This window comes from Neoarius graeffei, chromosome 14, assembly GCF_027579695.1.
Source record: "Neoarius graeffei isolate fNeoGra1 chromosome 14, fNeoGra1.pri, whole genome shotgun sequence".
NCBI classification, from domain to species: Eukaryota; Metazoa; Chordata; class Actinopteri; order Siluriformes; family Ariidae; genus Neoarius; species Neoarius graeffei.
The window spans coordinates 41,949,538-41,971,399 of NC_083582.1; the positions used below are offsets into that span (position 1 = coordinate 41,949,538).

At 42.1% G+C, this 21,862-nt stretch overlaps 1 protein-coding gene across 1 annotated transcript in view; it reads right to left on the reverse strand.

The window, feature by feature from the left end:
- shisa9a (shisa family member 9a) overlaps positions 1-21,862 on the reverse strand; it is a 66,802-nt gene that overhangs the window by 7,116 nt on the left and 37,824 nt on the right. Inside the window, exon 3 of the mRNA XM_060939685.1 lies at positions 3,706-3,837. Within this exon, the coding sequence (XP_060795668.1) occupies positions 3,706-3,837 (132 nt within the window). The remainder of the gene's footprint in view (positions 1-3,705; positions 3,838-21,862) is intronic.

Here is a 21,862-nt window from a genome sequence, read left to right on the forward strand (position 1 = left end):
TTAAATGTAAAATTTACTTTCATCTAAAAAGCGGACTTTGGACCACGGAACAACAGTCCAGTTCTTTCTCTCCTTAGCCCAGGTAAGACACTTCTGACGTTGTCTCTGGTTCAGGAGTTGCTTGATATTAGGAATGTGACAGTTGTCACCCCTTTCCTGAAGATGTCTGTGCATGGTGGTTCTTGATGCACTGACACCAGCCTCAGTCCCCTCCTTGTGAAGCTCTCCTAAGTTCTTGAATCGACTTTTCTTGACAATCCTCTCAAGGCTGCGCTCATCCCTGTTGCTTGTGCACCTCTTCCAGCCAGCCTTTTCAGTAATGACCTTCTGTAGCTTACCCTCCTTGTGGAGGGTGTTGATGATCGTCTTCTGGACAACTGTCAAGTCAGCAATCTTCCCCATGATTGTGGTTGCGTGTACTGAACGAGACTGAGAGATACACAGTATTTATACTGTTCTACTCAAACTTGAAATGAAATATTCTCGTATTTTGAGATTTTTTTTTTTTGCATTGTAGGCCATAATTATCAAAATTAAAATAGAAAAATGCTTGAAACATTTTAGATTATGTGTAATGAGCCTAGAATATATTTTCACTTTCTTAAATAACTGATGGAAAATATTGAACTTTTTACAACATTCTAATTGTTTCAGATGCACTAGTAGATACAGTTCTTTAAAGGAACAGTCCACAGTACTTCCATAATGAAATATGCTCTTATCTGAATTGAGACGAGCTGCTCCGTACCTCTCCGAGCTTTGCGCGACCTCCCAGTCAGTCAGACGCAGTCAGACGCGCTGTCACTCCTGTTAGCAATGTAGCTAGGCTCAGTATGGCCAATGGTATTTTTTGGGGCTGTAGTTAGATGCGACCAAACTCTTCCGCGTTTTTCCTGTTTACATAGGTTTATATGACCAGTGATATGAAACAAATTCAGTTACACAAATTGAAACGTAGCGATTTTCTATGCTATGGAAAGTCCGCACTATAATGACAGGCGTACTAACACCTTCTGCGAACTTCGGCAGCGCATTGATATCTGAGCTCCGTATCAATGCGCTGCCGAAGCGCGCAGAAGGTGTTAGTACGCCTGTCATTATAGTGCCAACTTTCCATAGCATAGAAAATCGCTACGTTTCAATTTGTGTAACTGAACTTGTTTCATATCACTGGTCATATAAACCTATGTAAACAGGAAAAACGCGGAAGAGTTTGGTCGCATCTAACTACAGCCCCAAAAAATACCATTGGCCATACTGAGCCTAGCTACATTGCTAACAGGAGTGACAGCGCGTCTGACTGCGTCTGACTGACTGGGAGGTCGCGCAAAGCTCGGAGAGGTACGGAGCAGCTCGTCTCAATTCAGATAAGAGCATATTTCATTATGGAAGTACGGTGGACTGTTCCTTTAAGAAGGGGAAATGTAGTCAAATGCTTGTTTAGCATATGGCAGTTGTGTCATTGGCACCAAAGTACACACTTCAACTATGAACTTATAGAAACAATTTTGGATGGCATTACAGGAAAAACAAACAATGTTCTGTGGCATGGCAGAACTGATTCCAGTACACAAAATTTATTAAAACATAACATGACTACTAATTGTGAAAGGTTTTAAGGAGCAATAAGCAAATATTTATTTGTTTGTTTGCTTTACAAAAGCAATGGTAAAAGGCTTAATTCCAGTTATAACCAAAATATGCCATCGTTTTCAAATCTCATATTGGAACCTTAAATTCCCAGGACCTTTTTGTGTGATTTTGTATTGTTATTATTATTGTCACATTTCTTCTTAGTTTAACTGTAGTTACTAAATAATGTCGGGAAATAATAATAATGTGGTGAGTCCTTTTTAGGACCAAAAGAGATCAGACACCAAGCCCCCCTACAGGCTGAATGGAAGGGCACTTGTATGACTTTTTGGTATATTTATGAGTGGTATGTGACCCGGGATTTGTTCTTGTAAAATAAGCTATCTTCCGAAGCCTTTCCTAGTGTGTTCCTGTATTTGTTTCTTTTTTCTCTAAATCCAAGGAAAATTCAATACATGGTGACCTTAGAGATGCATTCAAGGCACAGCACAGATCAGTACTGATCGGCAGAACCGTGGCTTATCAGGTCCCTTTTGCTACTTTGGGAATTTTCATCAGAGAAAAGCAATTAAATTAATAATAATAATAATAATAATAATAATAATAATAATAATAATAACAGTGACTCCAGGAAGTCCATTTCTAAGTGTGTCACTCATGATTAGAAAAAATTAGGTGGTCAGACTATGCTTGAAAGCTGCAACAGGAGAAGAAAGCACACCTGCAGTGACATGATTGAATACAATTCATGCTCATATGATACTCTTTTTTTTTCAGTGGGCTCTGGCTAAATGACAGATGCAGAGGTAAGTGGGAGACAATGAGACACTTGTACATCATAATGTTGGGAAAGAGCCATGCATTGCTCGAATGCAGTTATGATTTAGTTGGCTATTCTTACAAATTGAAATGTTGAAAGAGCACTTTATTAGCAACACTACACTAATACTAGGTAGGCCCTCCCTTTGTTCATAAAACAGCTTCAATTCTTCATGGTATGGGTTCCACAAGATGTTGGAAACATTCCTTTGATTTCTCATCCATGTTGACATGACTTCATCACCTAATTCCTGCAACTTTTTCAGGTGCACCTTCATGTTTTTTCACACATTCATGACATGGTACATCATCATGCTGGAACTAGCCAGTAGAATATGGTCAATTGTGGCCATAAAGGGATGCACATGGTTAGCAGCAATATTACAAATAAGTGGTGGCATCAAAGCGATGATTGATTGGTACTAATGGGCCCAAAGTGTGCCAAGAAAACATTCCCCACATCATTACACCACCTCCACCAGCCTAGACTGTTGACACATGGCAGGTTGGGTCCATGGATTCATGCTGTTGGTGTCAAATTCTGACCTTACCGTCCGTGTGCATCAACAGAAATCAAGATTCATCAGATGTTGAATGTTTCCAGTCTTCAACTGTCCAGTTATGGTGAGCCCGTGCCCAATGTCTGCTTTCTGTTCTTGGCTGACAGAAGTGGAACCTGACATAATCTTTTGCTGTTGTAGCCCATCTGCCTCAAGATTTAACATGCTGTGCATTCCGAGATGCTTTTCTGTTCTCCACAATTGTACAGAGTGGTTATCTGAGTTACTGCAGCCTTTCTGTCAGCTTGAACCACTCTGCTATTCTCCACTGACCTCTCTCACTGACAAAATGCTTCTATTCACAGAATTGCCACTCACTGGGTGGTTTTTTTTTTCTGTATTGCACCACTCTGAGTAAACTCTAGAGACTGTTGTGTGTGAAAATCGCAGATTATCAGTTATAGAAATACTCCAACCAGCCCCATCTGGCACCAACAATCATGCCACAGCCAAAATCACTGAGAACATTTTTGCCCCTTTCTGATGGTTGATGTGCGAACATGACTTGAAGCTACTGGCCTGCACCTGCATGAGTTTATGCATTGCACTGCTATCAGACGATTGGCTAATTAGATAGCTGCAGGGAATGTGTAGGTGTACAGGTGTTCCTAATAAAGTGCCCTGTGAGTATTTTGTTGTAAAGAATGATACACAGAATCTGATTTCAATTCAGAAACATGCTATATGGTTATAGTCTCTTTTCCAAATGGTGTTAACTATATCTTGGCCTTACCAACCGCCTTTAGTGAGGCGTATTTATTGAGTTCTTTGCCAGGCTGCTGCTGCTGCTGCTCATACACATGGGCCAGTTGGCTGAGGACAGGGTAGGGGTGGGCCTGGCTCATGTTGTGCATTTGGGCTCCTTCTGAAATAAAAAGAGAAAGTGCAAGTTAGTTGGAGACGTGCAACATTCCCACGCTTCAAGAATTGAATATATGTCAGAATTATTTGTGACTGAAAGAGGTTTGGGTTTGGTCTAAATTTCCTTCTCCTCAAACTTAACATCACCTGGGGAGCTTATTACCTCTGACAAAGAGGGCAACAAAACCATCATGGGGATTTTCAGACCCAGTATTTGAAAACTTTTTTTTTTTTAAATCACAGATCAGCAGAGGTAATTATTTCAGCATTATCTTCTTCTAAAGTACAAATTAGCAAACAAAAGAGTCAGGGGATTGATGCTTGCGCTGTATGTATATGGTCAATGTCACCAGTCCCTTTTCCATTAATGTGGCAGTCACAGATGGAGACAAATGAAGAAACGATACACACGTTCAGGTGGCTCGGCTGATTTCAACACTCACCTCGCTCTGGTAGGTGGAGATAGATTGTCAGCAGTGAATTACGATCAAAGCAGTGTAACCTGTCTGGCGTATCTGTCAGTGAGTAGCCCCTGTTGTGACTAATTAATCACTTAGCCTTGCTGCAGGGTTGCTGACAAACGTCGGCTCCAAGCGCCATACAATGAGTCACACAACACCAGTCAACACGCTGAATCCACCTCCAGACTGTACACTCAAATACGATATACCACACAGTATTTCAGAGAGTAAACAAAGACAGCAATGTTGAATGGATTTTGCCTTCATAACTAGAAGCTGTTTATGCCTCTTTCCTTCGCACTTGATTCAACATGTCTCAACACCGCTTCATTAATCACACATGTAATTTAATCCAAAATTGGACATCTTGGGTTAGATTTTAAAATCAGCTGCCAGAAAAGCAAATGTACTACCTTCATATTAGCGCTGCGTTTCCTCCTGACAGTTTAAGTTTCATAATTAAATATTGACTGATGTCTGTATGGGCAAAAGTACTTAGTTTGTGTTATTTAATCTCTGCTCTCAAAGGACATGCACTGCAACATCTGGTTTATAGCTTTCCATAAATGTGGAGCCCTTTGGACTTTTAAAAATTGAAAGCATGTGCAAAAACAGGAATAAACATCTGACTAATATTATGATATTGTATAATGGATAACATTGGCTGGCTTTTTTTCATGGTATATCAGATATGTTCCATTCAGCTAGCATGATATTGCATGATATCATGCTAGCTGAATGGAATATATCTGATAGACCACGAAATAAAGCCAGCCAATATTATTATTATTATTATTATTATTATTATTATTATTATTATTATTATACATTCCTTTTGGGTGTTCAACGTGTCTTTCTCTTTCAAAATTCTCTCAAAGTCTTCCGTATTTAACAACGCAAACTTGGCGGTCATGTTTGTTTACAAATTGTCACAGTCGCTCGCCAGCGTGGAAGTTTTACATCTCCGACGTGTGACGTCGTGTTGTCTTGACAACCATGCAATATCATAAACCATATTCAACACTCATTCTCCATTGGGTAGAGTGGTGTAATACACGTAGGATAAGCGATATGCTAACAATATTGCATGCTGTCAAACCAAATGAATGAAACCTGCTAGAAGGGAATAGAATACGTCTTTATTCCATCGAAAAAAATGTCCTGTATGTATAATAATTTAAAACATTGTATGACTCTAATTTAAATAAATTGTATTGATTTAAATTTATTAAAGAAACGTTTATTTTGGCAGTTTGAAATCCTGTTCATTTTACATTCTCTTATTCAAGCCATAAAATTACAAAAGGGGACAACAGTCACAAACTCACATTTAGAGAAAAGTCAGAGCTTGGCTGTGATATGACCTGTACTTTTCAGTGCAGCCGAAACCATCACTCAGCTCTTTGGTGGATGTGGTGAAAAACATGAGGTGTACAATTCAAGAATAATTACATACCAAACCAAAAACCTGATCGAATTTAGATCTGAAATGACAAGATACCATCAACAGCAACACATTTTTATAAAGAACTTTTGCTTTGGACAAAAATCGCTGCTGTTACATGCTGTTCATTTTGTTCACCACAGATTTTTCAGCCTACTCACTTGAAAAATTGACAAAAGTAGCAGCTAAGTGGGAGTGATCCCATGCTTGGTTTTGTTCAATTGCTATATCTCAGTGTGTTTTGCTTTGTGTTTGGAACTGACTCATCTCTAAGGGGAAAGTTTTCAGCTGTAAATTGCCTATACATCATCTTATCCTCATGCTCATCTCTTGTCATGTGAACACATCTGGTTTTTGTTCCATTTATGATGCATAATATGACACATGGTATCCACCACCCACATTCTTAGAACACAGTGTATGCAATCAATGGAAGTGAAATACTTATTCAGCTTCTCTCAGACTGGATTTAACAATTCATAACTGGCTCTTTTAAAAGAAAGAACTTTGCAAAAAAAATTTGTACACTCACTTAGTGATGTACATAGCAGTATACAGAGCTGCAGAAAAGGAGACACCGGTTCAAATTCATACAACAATTACTTGAGAGTCCATCGCAAATACAATATCTTGACATGTCCTTGCATGAGCAAATGGAACATCAACAATATTATGTAGGCTAGTTGTACCATTACCATGTAGTGTAGAACTTTTGCATGGAAGTAAAGTGCAGTGACAGCACACTGGATTTATAAAGCACTGTGTTTAATAATATAGTGAACCATCCAGCGAATACAATTGTCCAATGTAAAATTGACAACACCACAAAATAACAGACACTTGAAATGTGGTAAGTAGGGCACCAGGGTAGGGAAAAAAAAAAGAAAGACAAGAATAGACATCATTGCATTAGACACAGTATTTGAAGCTGTTACTTTGCCCCAACTGTTGACTTACAGCTGAGGTGAAAATTTGACTGGGATTTTTGAGGAAGGTTTAAGAGTGAGACAATAAAACATTTTAACCTTGAACCTGAATAAAAGCAGAGTGCGGTTTCTACATGGATATCAGATAGAGATACAGTGTATGAGGTCTTGTAGAAGGCGTGAAATTTGTTAGACTGGTGCTACAAACATTAATATCCTCATAAGTCCCTGTGGTGGTCAATTCATTTCTTCTCATTTCTGCATAATAATATATACTTAATTCTCAAACCAACAAACAACATCCTGTGCAAAAATCCAAGCCAATAAGTATACAGTTGTGAGCGTCATACCAAATGAAGTGAAGTGTGTTTCGAACTCATGGTATCTGTGACAGGAAGACTGACCAAAAGCAGACCGCAAGTCTTTCATTTATTAAAAAAGTGTTGAATTTGAAAGCGTTTAAATTACTTTATTATTCGTTGGGCTATGAAAGGTAGCAAACTGCTCAACTAGTGATACCAGTGAGTAGCACATCATACTGTCTTTTCGAACAACAAATGAAGAATATCCTCAAATGACAGACACAATCCAGTCCATTAACTGGCAGGTGATATCTTACTAATCTGAGAATGTATTTATTCATATATTTTATGTTGATGAACTCACTCACTTTTTCCAGCTTGTCCCACTTATGTGTATGGGGTCGCTGCCATGTGGACCCTATTGATCCACGTCATATTAATTGGACCATAGTTTTACACTGGATGCTCTTCCTGCCACAACCCTCCCATTTCCAGGCTTGGGAAACAACCATTCACACGCGTTCACACCTACAGACCAGGGGCCTCATGTACAAAGACCTGCGTGGATTTCCCACTAAATATGTGCGCACGTCAAAATCGGGAAATTTGCGTATGACCAAAAAAATCCGGATGTATCAATCAGTGCGTACGAAGGTTTCCACGCACACTCCTGTTGTACATCCCAATCAACGTGGAATTCGGCGCACATGCACGAGCCCCGTTCCCCGCCCCGTCTCCTCCCTCAATTATTCCACACTGAATATGTTAATTAGTATAAATAGACCTGCAGTAAGGCCCGCGTTAGGTAAAAGACATGGCAACTTTTACTAACGCGTTAATGTTAATTAAATGTTAGAAATCTCACGTTAATCAAATTAACATTTAACATTTATTATTAACATTTAACATTAACATTTATTCGCGTTAATCCCTGCCTTTAGCACAGTGTAATAGAATTCACATACATCACTTAATTGTTCTGTCACCTCCAATTAAAGTGATGTTCAAAGTGTATGCTATGAGACATGCAACGGTCACTGATTGTATGCCACTGAATGTGAATGTAGCCTATACCAAGATAACGGTATGATTTGCATCGTCCGCAGTGCCTGCGCCACAATGAGTGTCTATTTGAGTTACATGGGTTTTGAAAACAAAAAAACACCTTTAGTGCTCTAATGTGTACATTTTTTCGGGGACACCCTGTATTTGAGGAAATGTCTTCCTCTCTTAGTAGGCCCAATATTCCTAGCCACATGTAACCAGAAATAAAACACGTGCACATATTTTCCACAATAGGATTTTAATGACAAATGTATTCTAGCAGGGTGCCAGGGAACAACAGGAGGCCCCCAGTCCATCCCACCCGAGCAGGAAGAGGACCCCCAGCCGAGCGGATCCAGTGTCACTGTCACCTGCCCCCCTTCTCCACCGCCTGCCCCTGTCGCCGGGTCCACAGGCCGGGTGCTGACGCGCGCGGTCCTTGAGTCGCAGGGGAAATTTTAAAGGGGATAGAGGCGATTAACGACAACCTCGAGGGAATCCGCGAGGAATTGAAGGAACTGAATAACACATTAAAAGAATATCTTAAAAAATGAATGGTGTCCCGTCTGTCTTTTCACATTGTGGCTATTAAGCGCTGCCGGGTTTGTATGCCATGTCACTGTGGCACCTCATTGTGAGGCCCAGGGTCTGGGTCCTCCGGCAGGTCTCGCTCCATTATTGGCACGCCGTGCCGCTGCGCCACATTGTGTAACACGCCACACACCGCGGTTGTGTCTGATTTGTACGCACTTGGAAATCGTTTCATATATTGATCTTGGTAATTATGTGATAAGGCTACCCCACGCAACATCAACTAATAATATTTCAGTCTGACACCTCGCGGCAAATGCGCGAGGAAGATCTATTAAGCTAGCTGCAATGCATGGTCCTGCATGTGCATTCTTTAATTTAATTAATTAACCAATAGTCAATGGGAATAATATCAAAATGATATTGCTGGGGTTTCTCATTTCCCGTAATTACAATATGGAAGGGATGGTTGATGGATCTGTTGGCATTTACCCAACAGTCTCGCATTATGTGTCTCGACAATGTCGTACGACTGACATACATTTCAATTCACGCATCCTGATGTTCCGATGCATTTTTGGATGCCTCTTATCGCCATGTCATGACTCTTGACCGAGTAGGCCTAAATGTAGTTGCGTTGCTCTGCCTCTAAGTGTCGCCAAGTACCAAGATGCACCAGAAATGTGCGTACGCCAGCCATGAGGTTTGCGTAGAGTACCGCACTTTTCCACGCCAAGTCAATCTTTGTACATACGAATGTTTGCGCAGAAAGTGACGTACGTAGCTTTTTTGTGCATACGCAAGCTTTGTACATGAGGCCCCAGGGCTTTACATTAACTTTTTTGCTCACCAGCCACTGTGGCTAGTGGTTTTCCCGAGTCACTAGCCATTCAGCCTTTTCACTAGCCACAATTTTGTTGCCAGGAAATCGCAGTTTTTTCTTCACCATGATACGTTAAAAGTTCGGAAGATCTAGACTTAATTATGAATGGCAGCGCATAATATTATCTCTACAGTAGCACTCAAGTATTCAGTGCTGTTAAGGTAGCTCCCTATATGAAAACATGCAACCAATTCAGACAAAAATATAAACAGAGTATTCTGTTTATTGAACTCAAATTCAAACCCCTTACAATATGAAATATCATATAATATGAAAAATAACATTCAGTACAACTGAACTGATTCTAATATTAAAAGTCCAATTCAAAACATTTATCATTGAAAAACATTTGATGTTTTGATATGCAAGTATTATGTGTATTATCAAGTATTATTATGTATATTATGTATTATCTATTAATTGTGTGTGTGTGTGTGTGTGTGTGTGTGTGAACATGTGTAGAGAGAGACATTAAATGTCCTCATTACATTCATCATCAGATGAGTCTGAATGGTCCATGAAAAATGGTCTTCGTGAACTGAGGCTTCCAGAAGGCCATAAGTTGATAGCTGGGGCGAGATCAACTTCTTTACAATCGTGTGAACGTTTCTAACCAGCAGCTCCATCCTCTCCAGCTCAGTCGACTTCATGACAGCCAGGGACTGAAAGCAATGCTGTCCTGTAGTGAACCAGCCGTCTTCGCCTGTTTTGATGTTATAGTACCGATGTGTGCATTTGACTTTTCATGGTCCTTTATAGTTTCGAATTTAAAATTACTGGTGCCTGTCTTTGCCAGACTTTCTACAGTCTTCGCAGTACATGGTATTTTTGGTTTTGCTATGAACTAGCCAATCTCACCCGAACTTCCATTTGTCACTGAACTGTCTTATCTTCCTACACTGTAAAAAATTATTTGTTGTTTTAACTTAAAGTTAGTACCCAGGCTGCCTTAAAATTTTGAGTTCATCGAAATTCATATAGTAAGTTAACACAACGAGGTGAACAATTTAACTTACTATATGAATTTCAATGAACTCAAAATTTTAAGGCAACCCGGGTACTAACTTTAAGTTAAAATAACAAATCATTTTTTACAGTGTATTAACGTCTTGTTCATCTCCATGGCCGCAGCCAGCTCTGAGGCCCCCGCAGTCCGGACCTCAGTCATTTTTAAGAGCTGAAAATGCATTTGTACGCTAAATATTCAACTGGATAAAAAAATAAAGAATAACATTAAAACGTCTCCGTAAAAGTGCATTGTTAATGACGTTAAACGTTGATTCTGTCTTCTGTGTCTGTTTGGTGCGTGCAGCTCTGAGACCAAGAACGCAAAAGCGAATGAGCGTGCGACTCGGCGGAGGAACGCAGTGCAGGAGACACGGGGTTTCCATGGGAACCATCAGTGCGCTTTCATCAAGCTGTTAAATTGACATTTTCGAAGCAGCGCAGTTGTAGCCTGCCTTGTCTGTGATTTACAAAATAAATTATTCGATAAGCCAAAGCAATAGAGTGGAAAGTTTCAACTTATGTTTGCCTTGGATAACTTTGCCTAAAACATGGTGGTGTGTACTGATTTTTTTCCCAGAATGTTTTTTTTTTTTGTGTGTAGGTGTAACGGATGCCAGATTGTTAATGTATCTTAGTTCCATAGGCTACATGGTGAGGGTATCTTTTGTCCTCATTGCTTGGGCCAGATCAAACCATTAAACAAGCTTAAATTATTCTTACTCTTGCCACATACATGATTTTTTTTTCAAAACTGATGATATTCAGTTCAAACACCATTAAAAGTAATTTCAGGAATAGATCTCTTGTGTGGCGTGTAATTCACCCCTCTCATTTAAATATGTCAAACATTTTTCGGTGCACGCTTTGCGCATCACGGACCTCGGTGATTTTAAAATGCTGCTCTGGCCCTGCTCATCTCTGCCCCTTTTTCCCTGAGCAGCAGGGTTTGAAACTCCAGCTATATGCCGCCACATAGTGCGCTTGTCAGTCGTCAGCAACTTTGTTGCTTCGTTCATTAACCACAGGTTACCGTATCACTGATTTTATCTGAGCCGTTAACAAACGTTCTCAACAATTCTAACATGTTGTCAGAATGTTTATGCAGGTGCTCATGGGAGTTGTAGGCGCGTAATATTACACTGCAATGCGTTTATTATATCAGATGCCTTCAGAGAAAACTACAATTAAAATATATTATCATACCACAGAATAAACCACCCGCCAAAGTGGCTAGTGAGACTAAAGTCATTACCCGCCAAAGCCGAATTTTACCCGCATTTGGCGGGTGCTAATGTAAAGCCCTGCTACAGACTATTTAGAGTAGCCAGTTAACCTAACTGCATGTCTTTGGACCGTGGGGGAAACCAGAGCACCCGGAGGAAACCCCCACAGACAACATGCAATCTCCACATAGAAAGGCCCCTACCAGCCACTGGGCTTGAACCCAGAACCTTCTTGCTGTGAGGCGACAGTGCTAACCACTGCACCACCCCGAGTAACCACAGCTGAACATTGATCTAAATTTCTGGAGGGGGGAACGGGATGATGAGCGCACTGTGTGATAGTCAAAATTGTAACATCAAAAGACGGCAACAACTTTGGGGCAGGTGGTTTCTTATTCTGTTCATTTTCAAAGCACTTTCTCTTTGACAGCACAATCAATCAGAATACCAAATGAACATGCACCAATAAACCTCAGATATGAGCAAAAGCTGACAATACATCATTTTCAGCACACCTTAAAATGATACTAGAACAAAGCTGACAATGTGTTGGTATGTGAGTTCACAGCCAGAAGAGTCATACCTTGCATATGTACATTAAACATGATATACAATCTTATATACATGTAAGGGAGATATACAACACATGTGAATGTGAGAATTAATGTAGTGGGGACATGAGATATACTACAAGAAATGAAAGCAAGAATAAATGTAGTAGGGACATGACCCATTCCAAAGCAACCTGGATCAAAATTGTAGATCAAAATTGTACAGGTTGGGGGTGTCGTGGCTCAGGTGGATAAGGTGCCATACCATAAATCTGGGGACCTGGGTTCGAGTCCGGCCCGAGGTCATTTCCCGATCCCTCCCCTCCCCGTCTCTCTCCTGCTCATTTCCTGTCTCTACACTGTCCTATCCAATAATAAAGGTGAAAAAAGCCCCCCCAAAAAAATCTTCAAAAAAAAAATCGTACAGGTCATGTATTGGACTATAAAGCCATATTAGGACTTGCAGATATGGAAGTCAGCAGCAGCAATGAACCACCACAAGCAAGCAAACACGGTGGATGGTGTAATTCAGTTAGGTTTTAATTACAGCAGTTCCCTGCTTTAGCTCCTCCGCATCTCTTAATCACAGAGGTGTGAATAGAAATAACATAATTTATTCATCTTCAGGAATTTCTTTACCCTGATCAGTGTCATGGTAAGGGGAGCATATCCCAGGAAGACTGAGATGCAAGGCTGGAATACACTCTGGGTGAGATGTCCAGGGGTGCCGCTAGAAATTTTGGGCCCTATGAAAGAATATAATATTGCCCCCCCTTTACGTTTCTGGTAACCTGACTTCTTCATGATGGTGTGAATTTACTGATGGTTCACCATCAATTCTGCTTCTACCGTACGCGGTTAACGTTAGTGCTGGATTGGAAAGCAACAAACCTAATGTGGTGTCACGCTCTGGCTCTGCCTACGCAAGATTGTACCATGTAATGAACAGGGAGAGGGGTGAAATATAAAGACTATCCATTCTAATAATTTTGTAGAAAATGGAAAACTAAACCAGAAGGTTGTTGTATTTGCTCGTTTTAAGAGACAAAATTATTTTTAAAAATGTATTAATTTAACTTACACATGGTAAGGCCCTCTGTCAAGGCTGGGCCCTTAGAATTGTCCTAACTTTTCCCCCCTAACGGCGACCCTGGAGATGTCATTCCATTGCAGGGATATTCCATTCCACCGCACGTGCGCACACACAAACAATTTAGAGTATTCAATCCAGAACATGTAAAATCCCACACAGAAATTAACCCAAGGTCAGGATTGAACAAGGAACCCTGGAGCTGTGAGGTGCCAATGTTACCTGCTGCACCTCGGTGATGTCCATAAATAATTGTTCTTCATTAATAATTAAAGTCTAAAACCCTTTTATTTAATCCTACTTAGTGTATGTGCAAATAGCAAGTGCTGTGAATCCTGAAAAAGTAAAGCTTTCTCCTAATTCAGAACCCCGTTTTTCTTCTACCACTACCTTTTTAATTCTTTATCAGTGTGAAAAGAGGCTTTCAGTTAGGCCGCCTTAAGCTATGCATGCATATTTTCTTGTGTGATATCTGGGGCAACAGCCCCTCACTTTCTCCTAGCCTAATAAAATGAAACTCTAGCCCTGATAATTTGGAGTAACTCCAGCTTTTCATGAAAAGCTAATGCCATCTGAAGAGCAACAACTAACAACAACAAAATTTTCATTCATCTGTATAGAAAATAAGGCTAAGGATGTTGAGATCCTATTTACACAAGGACAATGTAAACACTTGAAACAAGTATGCAGTATAAAATTAGACAACATAAATTAAAAGGAAAAATAATACTGTAATAAAAAAATACAAAACAAACACAATCTAAATTATGAAAAATATATTTAAAAAACAAGCTGAAATTGTCAGTGAGAGTGCTGAAACCAACAGCGCTAACCAAACTACAAACATGGCCACTCAGAACTACAACAACCAAGATTCACAGTGCTCCATCACCGGAATATTGAACTCAGCTGTTGCTCATCTACTCATCACAACCACGCTACTTAAACCTCTTCCTCACACATCGTCAATGTGAAGTATCATTCTGAGTTCCCAGTCCATACCGAGCCGCTGTTATTCTTTGCCTGTTTTGCTGTTCTTTGACTCTCGCTGTCCTTTCACCCTTTTTGCTTCCTGTTTTGCCTACGTCACTCTGATTGCCAATTGACCGACCCACGCCTGCCTTCTGACTCCAACTTTTGCTTCACGATTTGGCTCAGTACACTTTGCTCACCGCTTCTTCCTGCAATTACATCTGTAAGTGCCTGCATCTTGACAGGATACTTCGCTTACAATGGCTGTAGCGGAGGAAGCAAAACAAATTGCAATGAACGCTCAGGGATGGTTGTTAGGAGAACATCAACAGATGCTTGCTGACCTCAACATGCAGATGATGCAACTTGCAACTGTGATGTCACAGGCCCTCCTTCCACACCCTGAGGCATCTTCTAGTGTTGTACTACAGCTCCCTGTTCCCGAAAAATATGCCGGAGACACGACCGCTTGTAAGGGGTTTCTGCTACAGTGCTCCCTGTACTTTTCCACTATGCCCCATCTCTCGGATGAACACAAGATCGCCAAATTTTTATCCTTCCTCACTGGCAAGGCACTGCAATGGGCTAGGGCTGTATGGGATAAAGGAGGTAAACACATGACTTCCTATGAGCATTTCCTCAAGCTTCTTCAAACGAGTGTTTGATCATGAACCTGAGGGCATCGAAGTTAGAGAGAGTCTCCTCACCATGAAACAAGGCTCAAGAAAGTTGCAGAATACGCCTTGGACTTTTGGACCCTTGCTGCAGCCAGTAGATGGAACGAATTGGCTTTGAAAGCAGTGTTCCATCAGGGCCTCCATCCAGAGATACTCCGCGAAATGGCTTGTAGGGATGAAAGCATGACACTAGACTTCCTCATTGACCTGGCGATCCAGCTGGATCATTTGCTCACCAGCCGGCCATCTCTCAAGGAAACCTCTGAGCCTGCTCATTGCACTGAAGAAAGTGCACCCATGGAAGTGTCCCACACTCACCTGAAAAGATCTGAGCGAGAAAGGAGGAAGAGAGAAAGTCTCTGTTTTTACTGTGGGAGGTCAGTGCACAAGATAAACCAGTGTCCCATCCGTCTGTCATGCTCCAAGCCAGTGGAACCCACTACTCAGGCAGTGAGTCCAGATCAAAATTTAATGCACAATCATTCAAAGTGTCTGTATTGTTAAAGCTGGTGTCCTCCACACACATCCTGTCTGCCTTCATAGACTCAGGGGCAGAAGGGAATTTCATCAACAGTGCGATCGTCCAGAAGTACAACCTGCCCTCAATCCCTCTGCAGAGTCCACTGAGCATCCGCACTATTGACGGAGGACCCATAGGTGATGGCTGGGTCACCACCAGGACCGCTCCCATTCTCATTCAGGTGGGAGCACTCCATTTAGAGCACATTTCTCTCTATGTAACCACCACTGAACATCACATCGTTCTGGGGTATCCTTGGCTACAACTTCATGACCCATTGATCTCTTGGCACAATAAAGAAATTCTCCAATGGTCGCCCACTTGTTTCCAACATTGTCTTGCACATCCCCAACTATGTATCTCTTCCATGTCCATGGAAAGTCCGCAGCCAGACTCCATTGAAAATGTCCCGGAGTGTTATCTTGACCTGCAGGAGGTCTTCAGTAAAAGGAAAGCTTGTGGACTACCACCTCACAGACCATATGACTGTGCCATTGACCTTCTACCAAGTGTGTCACCTCCACGTGGTCGAATTTATCCCCTTTCCCAGAAAGAACACACTGCCATGGAAGAGTACATTCAGGAAGCCCTCAACCAAGGATACATCCATTCTTCCAAATCACCAGCCTCAGCAGGCTGTTTCTTTGTCGAAAAGCGAGGTGGCGGCCTTGTATAGACTATAACACAGGTCACTGTTAAATACCCTTATCCTCTGCCTCTTGTTCCATCTGCTCTAGAGCAGCTTCGTTCAGCCAAGATTTTTTCAAAACATGGCCTGCGTAGTGCCTATAATCTGATAAGAATCAGGAAGGGTGACGAGTGGAAGACCACATTCAGTACAACCACTGGTCACTTCCAATACCGGGTAATGCCATATGGCCTTTCTTCGGCTCCCAGCATCTTTGTGTCTGATCAACGATGTACTCAGAGACATGTTGGGACACTACGTCATAGCATACATTGACAACATTTTAATATATTCCCCCAATGAAAAGAGCCATAGAGAACACGTCCGAGCAGTTCTCCAATGCTTACTGGATAATCACCTCTATGTCAAAGCTGAGAAATGCGAATTCCACTGGAACCAAATTGCCTTCTTAGGCTATATCATAAGCTCAGGAGTAAGCATGGATTCCTCCAAAGTTTCTGCAGTCATGTCCTGGCCTGTGCCCACCTCTGTCAAGGAACTTCAACGATTCTTGGGTTTTTCAAACTTCTATTGTCGTTTCATTTGAGGTTTCAGCACAATTGCAGCTCCCCTAATGGCCTTGCTTAAGAAGGGACCCAGATGACTGCAATGGAATCCCTCTGATGAAGAAGCCTTCAATCGACTGAAGGGAATGTTCACCTCAGCCCCGGTTCTGCAACATCCTGACCCAACTAAGCCTTTCGTCGTAGAGGTCGATGCATCTGACACAGGGGTTGGAGGGATCTTATCCCAATGTTGTGGCGAGAAGCACAAACTTCACCCTGTGGCTTTCTTTTCCAAGAAGCTCATGTCTGCTGAAAGAAACTATGATGTCGGCAACCGTGAACTCTTAGCCATCAAACTCACTCTTGAGGAGTGGAGACACTGGCTGGAAGGAGCCACTCATCCCTTCACAATACTCACTGACCACAAAAACCTAGAATACCTCAAGAAGGCCAAGCGTCTCAATCCACGCCAGGCCAGATGGGCTCTCTTCTTTACCCGTTTCAATTTCACGATCTCGTTCCACCCAGGATCAAGGAACACTAAGGCAGATGCTCTGTCACGTACCTTCATGTCTTCACAGCAGGATTCTACTACCCATACAGTTCTTCCACCCAACTGATTCCTGCAATCCATCACTTGGGACCTAGATCAACAAATAAGAAACTCTCAGCCCAGAGCAGTTCCCGTGAGCCTTCCACCTGGCCTACTCTATGTCCCAAAGCAGTTCTGAGGGCGACTAATCACCTAGGCCCACACATCTCCCGCCACAGGACATCCTGGTAGCCAATGAACTCGCCAAATGTTAAGCAACAAATACTGGTGGGAAAACATGCTCACAGATATCAATCAGTTCATTGCATCTTGCTCTGAGTGTGCCCAGGCAAAAGTTCCTTGTACCCAGCGGGTAAGCTTTGTCCTCTCCCAGTACCACAGAGACCCTGGTCACATATAACCCTTGATTTTATCATGGATCTACCGCCTTCCATGGGAAACACTACTATCATAGTTATTGTTGACAGATTCTCTAAAGCACTTGAACTTTTTCCGTTACCAGGCATCCCGACTGCACTCCAGATCGCCGAACTATTATTCCAGCACATATTCAGATACTTTGGCGTCCCCGAGGACATAGTCAGCGAGAGCGGTCCCCAGTTCGTTTCTCACCTATGGTCCTGCTTCATGGAATGACTTGGAGTGTCAGTCAGTCTCACGTCAGGTTATCACCCTCAATCAAACGGACAAGTGGAGAGGGCAAATCAAGAGATCCAGATGCTTCCTGCAAATCTTTTGCATGAGGAACCCGGGGGACTGGGCACGTTTCATTCCATGGGCCAAGTATGCACAAAACTCTTTGACGTACTCTGCGACGCAATTAACCCCATTCCAGTGCATACTCGACTACCAGCCACCCTTGTTCCCCTGGGATGACACCCCAGCACAAGTCCAAGCTGTGGAAGACTGGTTTTCACGCAGCCAAGCCATCTGGGAAGAAGTACATCAGCGCATCGAAACAGTCAATGCTAAGTACAAGAAATATGCTGATAAACACAGGGGCAACAACCCAGATTTCACTCCTGGTGACAGGGTGTGGGTTGCCACTAAGAACTTCAGACCATCCAACACCTGCCGAAAACTTCAAGCCCAGTACATCAGCCCATTCAAGGTTCTCAGGAGAATCAATGAGGTTTCCTATAGGCTAGAGCTCCCCCCTCATAGTCGGATATCCCCAACATTTCATGTCTCCTACCTCAAGCCTGCCATTCCAGGCCCACTTGCTGAGAACCCTCTTGTCCCAGAACCCCAACCACTGAGCCTAGAGAGTGAACTCCTCTACCAGATAAATAGACTACTCGACTCCAGACGCAGAAGAAGCCAAATCGAGTATCTGGTAGATTGGGAAGGCTATGGGCTGGAAGAACAAAGTTGGGTAGGTGCCAAAGATATCCTGGATCCCCTGATGAAACAGGAATTCCACGCTCAAAACCCTGACAAACCCGCACCTAGGGGCAGAGGGCGCCCCAAGAAGAATATAGCTCCCAGAGGGAGCTCCTTTGGGGGGTCCTGTCAGTAAGAGCGCTGAAATACGCAGCGCTAACCAAACTACAAACATGGCCACTCAGAACTACAATAACCAAGATTCACAGCACCCCCTGTCACCAGAGTATTTAACTCAGCTGTTGCTTATCTACTCATCACCACCACGCTACTTAAACCTCTCCCTCACACATTGTCAGTGTGAAGTATCGTTCTGTGTTCCCAGTCCATACCGAGCCGCTGTTATTCTCTGCCTGGTTTGCTGTTCTTTGACTCTCCTTTCACCGTTTCTGCTTCCTGTTTTGCTTATGTCACTCTGTTTGCCGATCGACTGACCCTCACCTGCCTTCTGACTCCGACTTTTGCTTCATGATTTGGCTCAGTACACTTTGCTCGCCGCTTCTTCCTGCAATTACATCTGTAAATACCTGCATCCGGACAGAAATCAACAGCAACAACAATAAACAAATATAGCAAATGTTTTTCTCCAAACTCTGAGTCATACATAAAATCACATCATCAAAATACACTAGATGAAATTTAGGGCTGTAGTTGCTATAAAATTTGTCATGTCCATCATGTATTAATAAACACTGAAACAAACACCACTGAATGTGTGTCTAAAAGCCAGGATACATCTGGTTCAAGAGGACAGCCATCAACTATGTAAAATAAAAGCTGCATGTGCTCGATTCCCATTTCAAATGCTGATTTGCAAAATGTCAGCTCTTTGAGATGAGCCATCCATCAAGGCTTGTTAGGCTGGTGATGAATCTGGTTTATGAGTGTATGCCTGTCCTTTGCTTCACCCAAGGATTTGTAAACAGAGGCAAGGGCTCCCAAGGGGCACAACAGAAAAGCATTTGCCTTACAGTCTGGAGTTCATGAAATTGAATCCTGACAATACCATAGCTATTAATGCCTGGAAGTCCTACAGAGCATAATTGGCTCTGCTCTCAATGGGGTTAAGATGGCATTACTCACTCCCCTGTCAATCAGTGGCACTAGCCTGTCTTGGACATTTGTGAGCATCATGTACTGTGTGTGGTAAGTAGCACTCTTCTCTTGAGTGTGTTTAGTTGCCCTATGATGTAGCATGAGCAGCAGTTAAAAAAAAAAAGAGTTTCATATGTTTTTGGAGGAAGTACAGTACATGCTAGCCCTCACCTTGCCTGATTGGTAACTATTGTGTGATACAGGAAAGCTAGCTAGATAGTAGGTAGGAATTGACAATAAGGAAAATCAGAATGGTCCCAGGGCGGCATGGTGGTGTAGTGGTTAGCGCTGTCGCCTCACAGCAAGAAGGTCCTGGGTTCGAGCCCCGGGGCCGGCGAGGGCCTTTCTGTGTGGAGTTTGCATGTTCTCCCCGTGCCCGTGTGGGTTTCCTCCGGGTGCTCCGGTTTCCCCCACAGTCCAAAGACATGCAGGTTAGGTTAACTGGTGACTCTAAATTGACCGTAGGTGTGAATGTGAGTGTGAATGGTTGTCTGTGTCTATGTGTCAGCCCTGCGATGACCTGGCGACTTGTCCAGGGTGTACCCCGCCTTTCGCCCGTAGTCAGCTGGGATAGGCTCCAGCTTGCCTGCGACCCTGTAGAAGGATAAAGCGGCTAGAGATGATGAGATGAGAATGGTCCCAAGTTTCCAACTTCCAAATGCTGGTCCATTTCTGAAGTGAAGCTGCAGGTTGAGGCCACACAGTGACCAATCAACAATGGCCAAGTTAAAAAAAAATTGTAATGTAATATGTGATTTCCAAGCACTTCAGCTTATTTTTATGACCTTTTATATTGGTATCAAAAGGTTCAAATGGATTGTGTATCTGCTGACAGTTTATAACAGCACATGTTTAGTGTCTGACAGCACAGAGCAATGTTTATTTTGACGGGGCAATGACCTTGATAAATCACACCTTAGTCTGAGATTATTACAGGCATTAGGCTGTTCTAGGCCTATACTAGAGTCTATCAGAAATAAGCTTAATGCTCATGCAGGGACACGCCCACATTTTTAACAAAAAAAAACTTAACAATTTTATATTTGTAAACCACAAGGGGGGAAAAAACCTGTAATATGAACTGTCCCAATTCTCCCCATCTGGCCATTTTGAAAAAAAAAAAATCCTAATATTTTTCCACCAGAATTTAAATTTAATATATAATAATACAACCCTGATTCCAAAAAAGTTGGGACAAAGTACAAATTGTAAATAAAAACGGAATGCAATGATGTGGAAGTTTCAAAATTCCATATTTTATTCAGAATAGAACATAGATGACATATCAAGTGTTTAAACTGAGAAAATGTATCATTTAAAGAGAAAAATTAGGTGATTTTTAAATTTCATGACAACAACACATCTCAAAATTGGGACAAGGCCATGTTTACCACTGTGAGACATCCCCTTTTCTCTTTACAACAGTCTGTAAACGTCTGGGGACTGAGGAGACAAGTTGCTCAAGTTTAGGGATAGGAATGTTAACCAATTCTTGTCTAATATGGGATTCTAGTTGCTCAACTGTCTTAGGTCTTTTTTGTCGTATCTTCCATTTTATGATGCGACAAATGTTTTCTATGGGTGAAAGATCTGGACTGCAGGCTGGCCAGTTCAGTACCCGGACCCTTCTTCTACGCAGCCATGATGCTGTAATTGATGCAGTATGTGGTTTGGCATTGTCATGTTGGAAAATGCAAGGTCTTCCCTGAAAGAGACGTCGTCTGGATGGGAGCATATGTTGCTCTAGAACTTGGATATACCTTTTAGCATTGATGGTGTCCTTCCAGATGTGTAAGCTGCCCATGCCACACGTACTAATGCAACCCCATACCATCAGAGATGCAGGCTTCTGAACTGAGCGCTGATAACAACTTGGGTCGTCCTTCTCTTCTTTAGTCTGAATGACACGGCGTCCCTGATTTCCATAAAGAACTTCAAATTTTGATTCGTCTGACCACAGAACAGTTTTCCACTTTGCCACAGTCCATTTTAAATGAGCCTTGGCCCAGAGAAGACGTCTGCGCTTCTGGATCATGTTTAGATATGGCTTCTTCTTTGAACTATAGAGTTTTAGCTGGCAACGGCGGATCGCACGGTGAATTGCGTTCACAGATAATGTTCTCTGGAAATATTCCTGAGCCCATTTTGTGATTTACAATACAGAAGCATGCC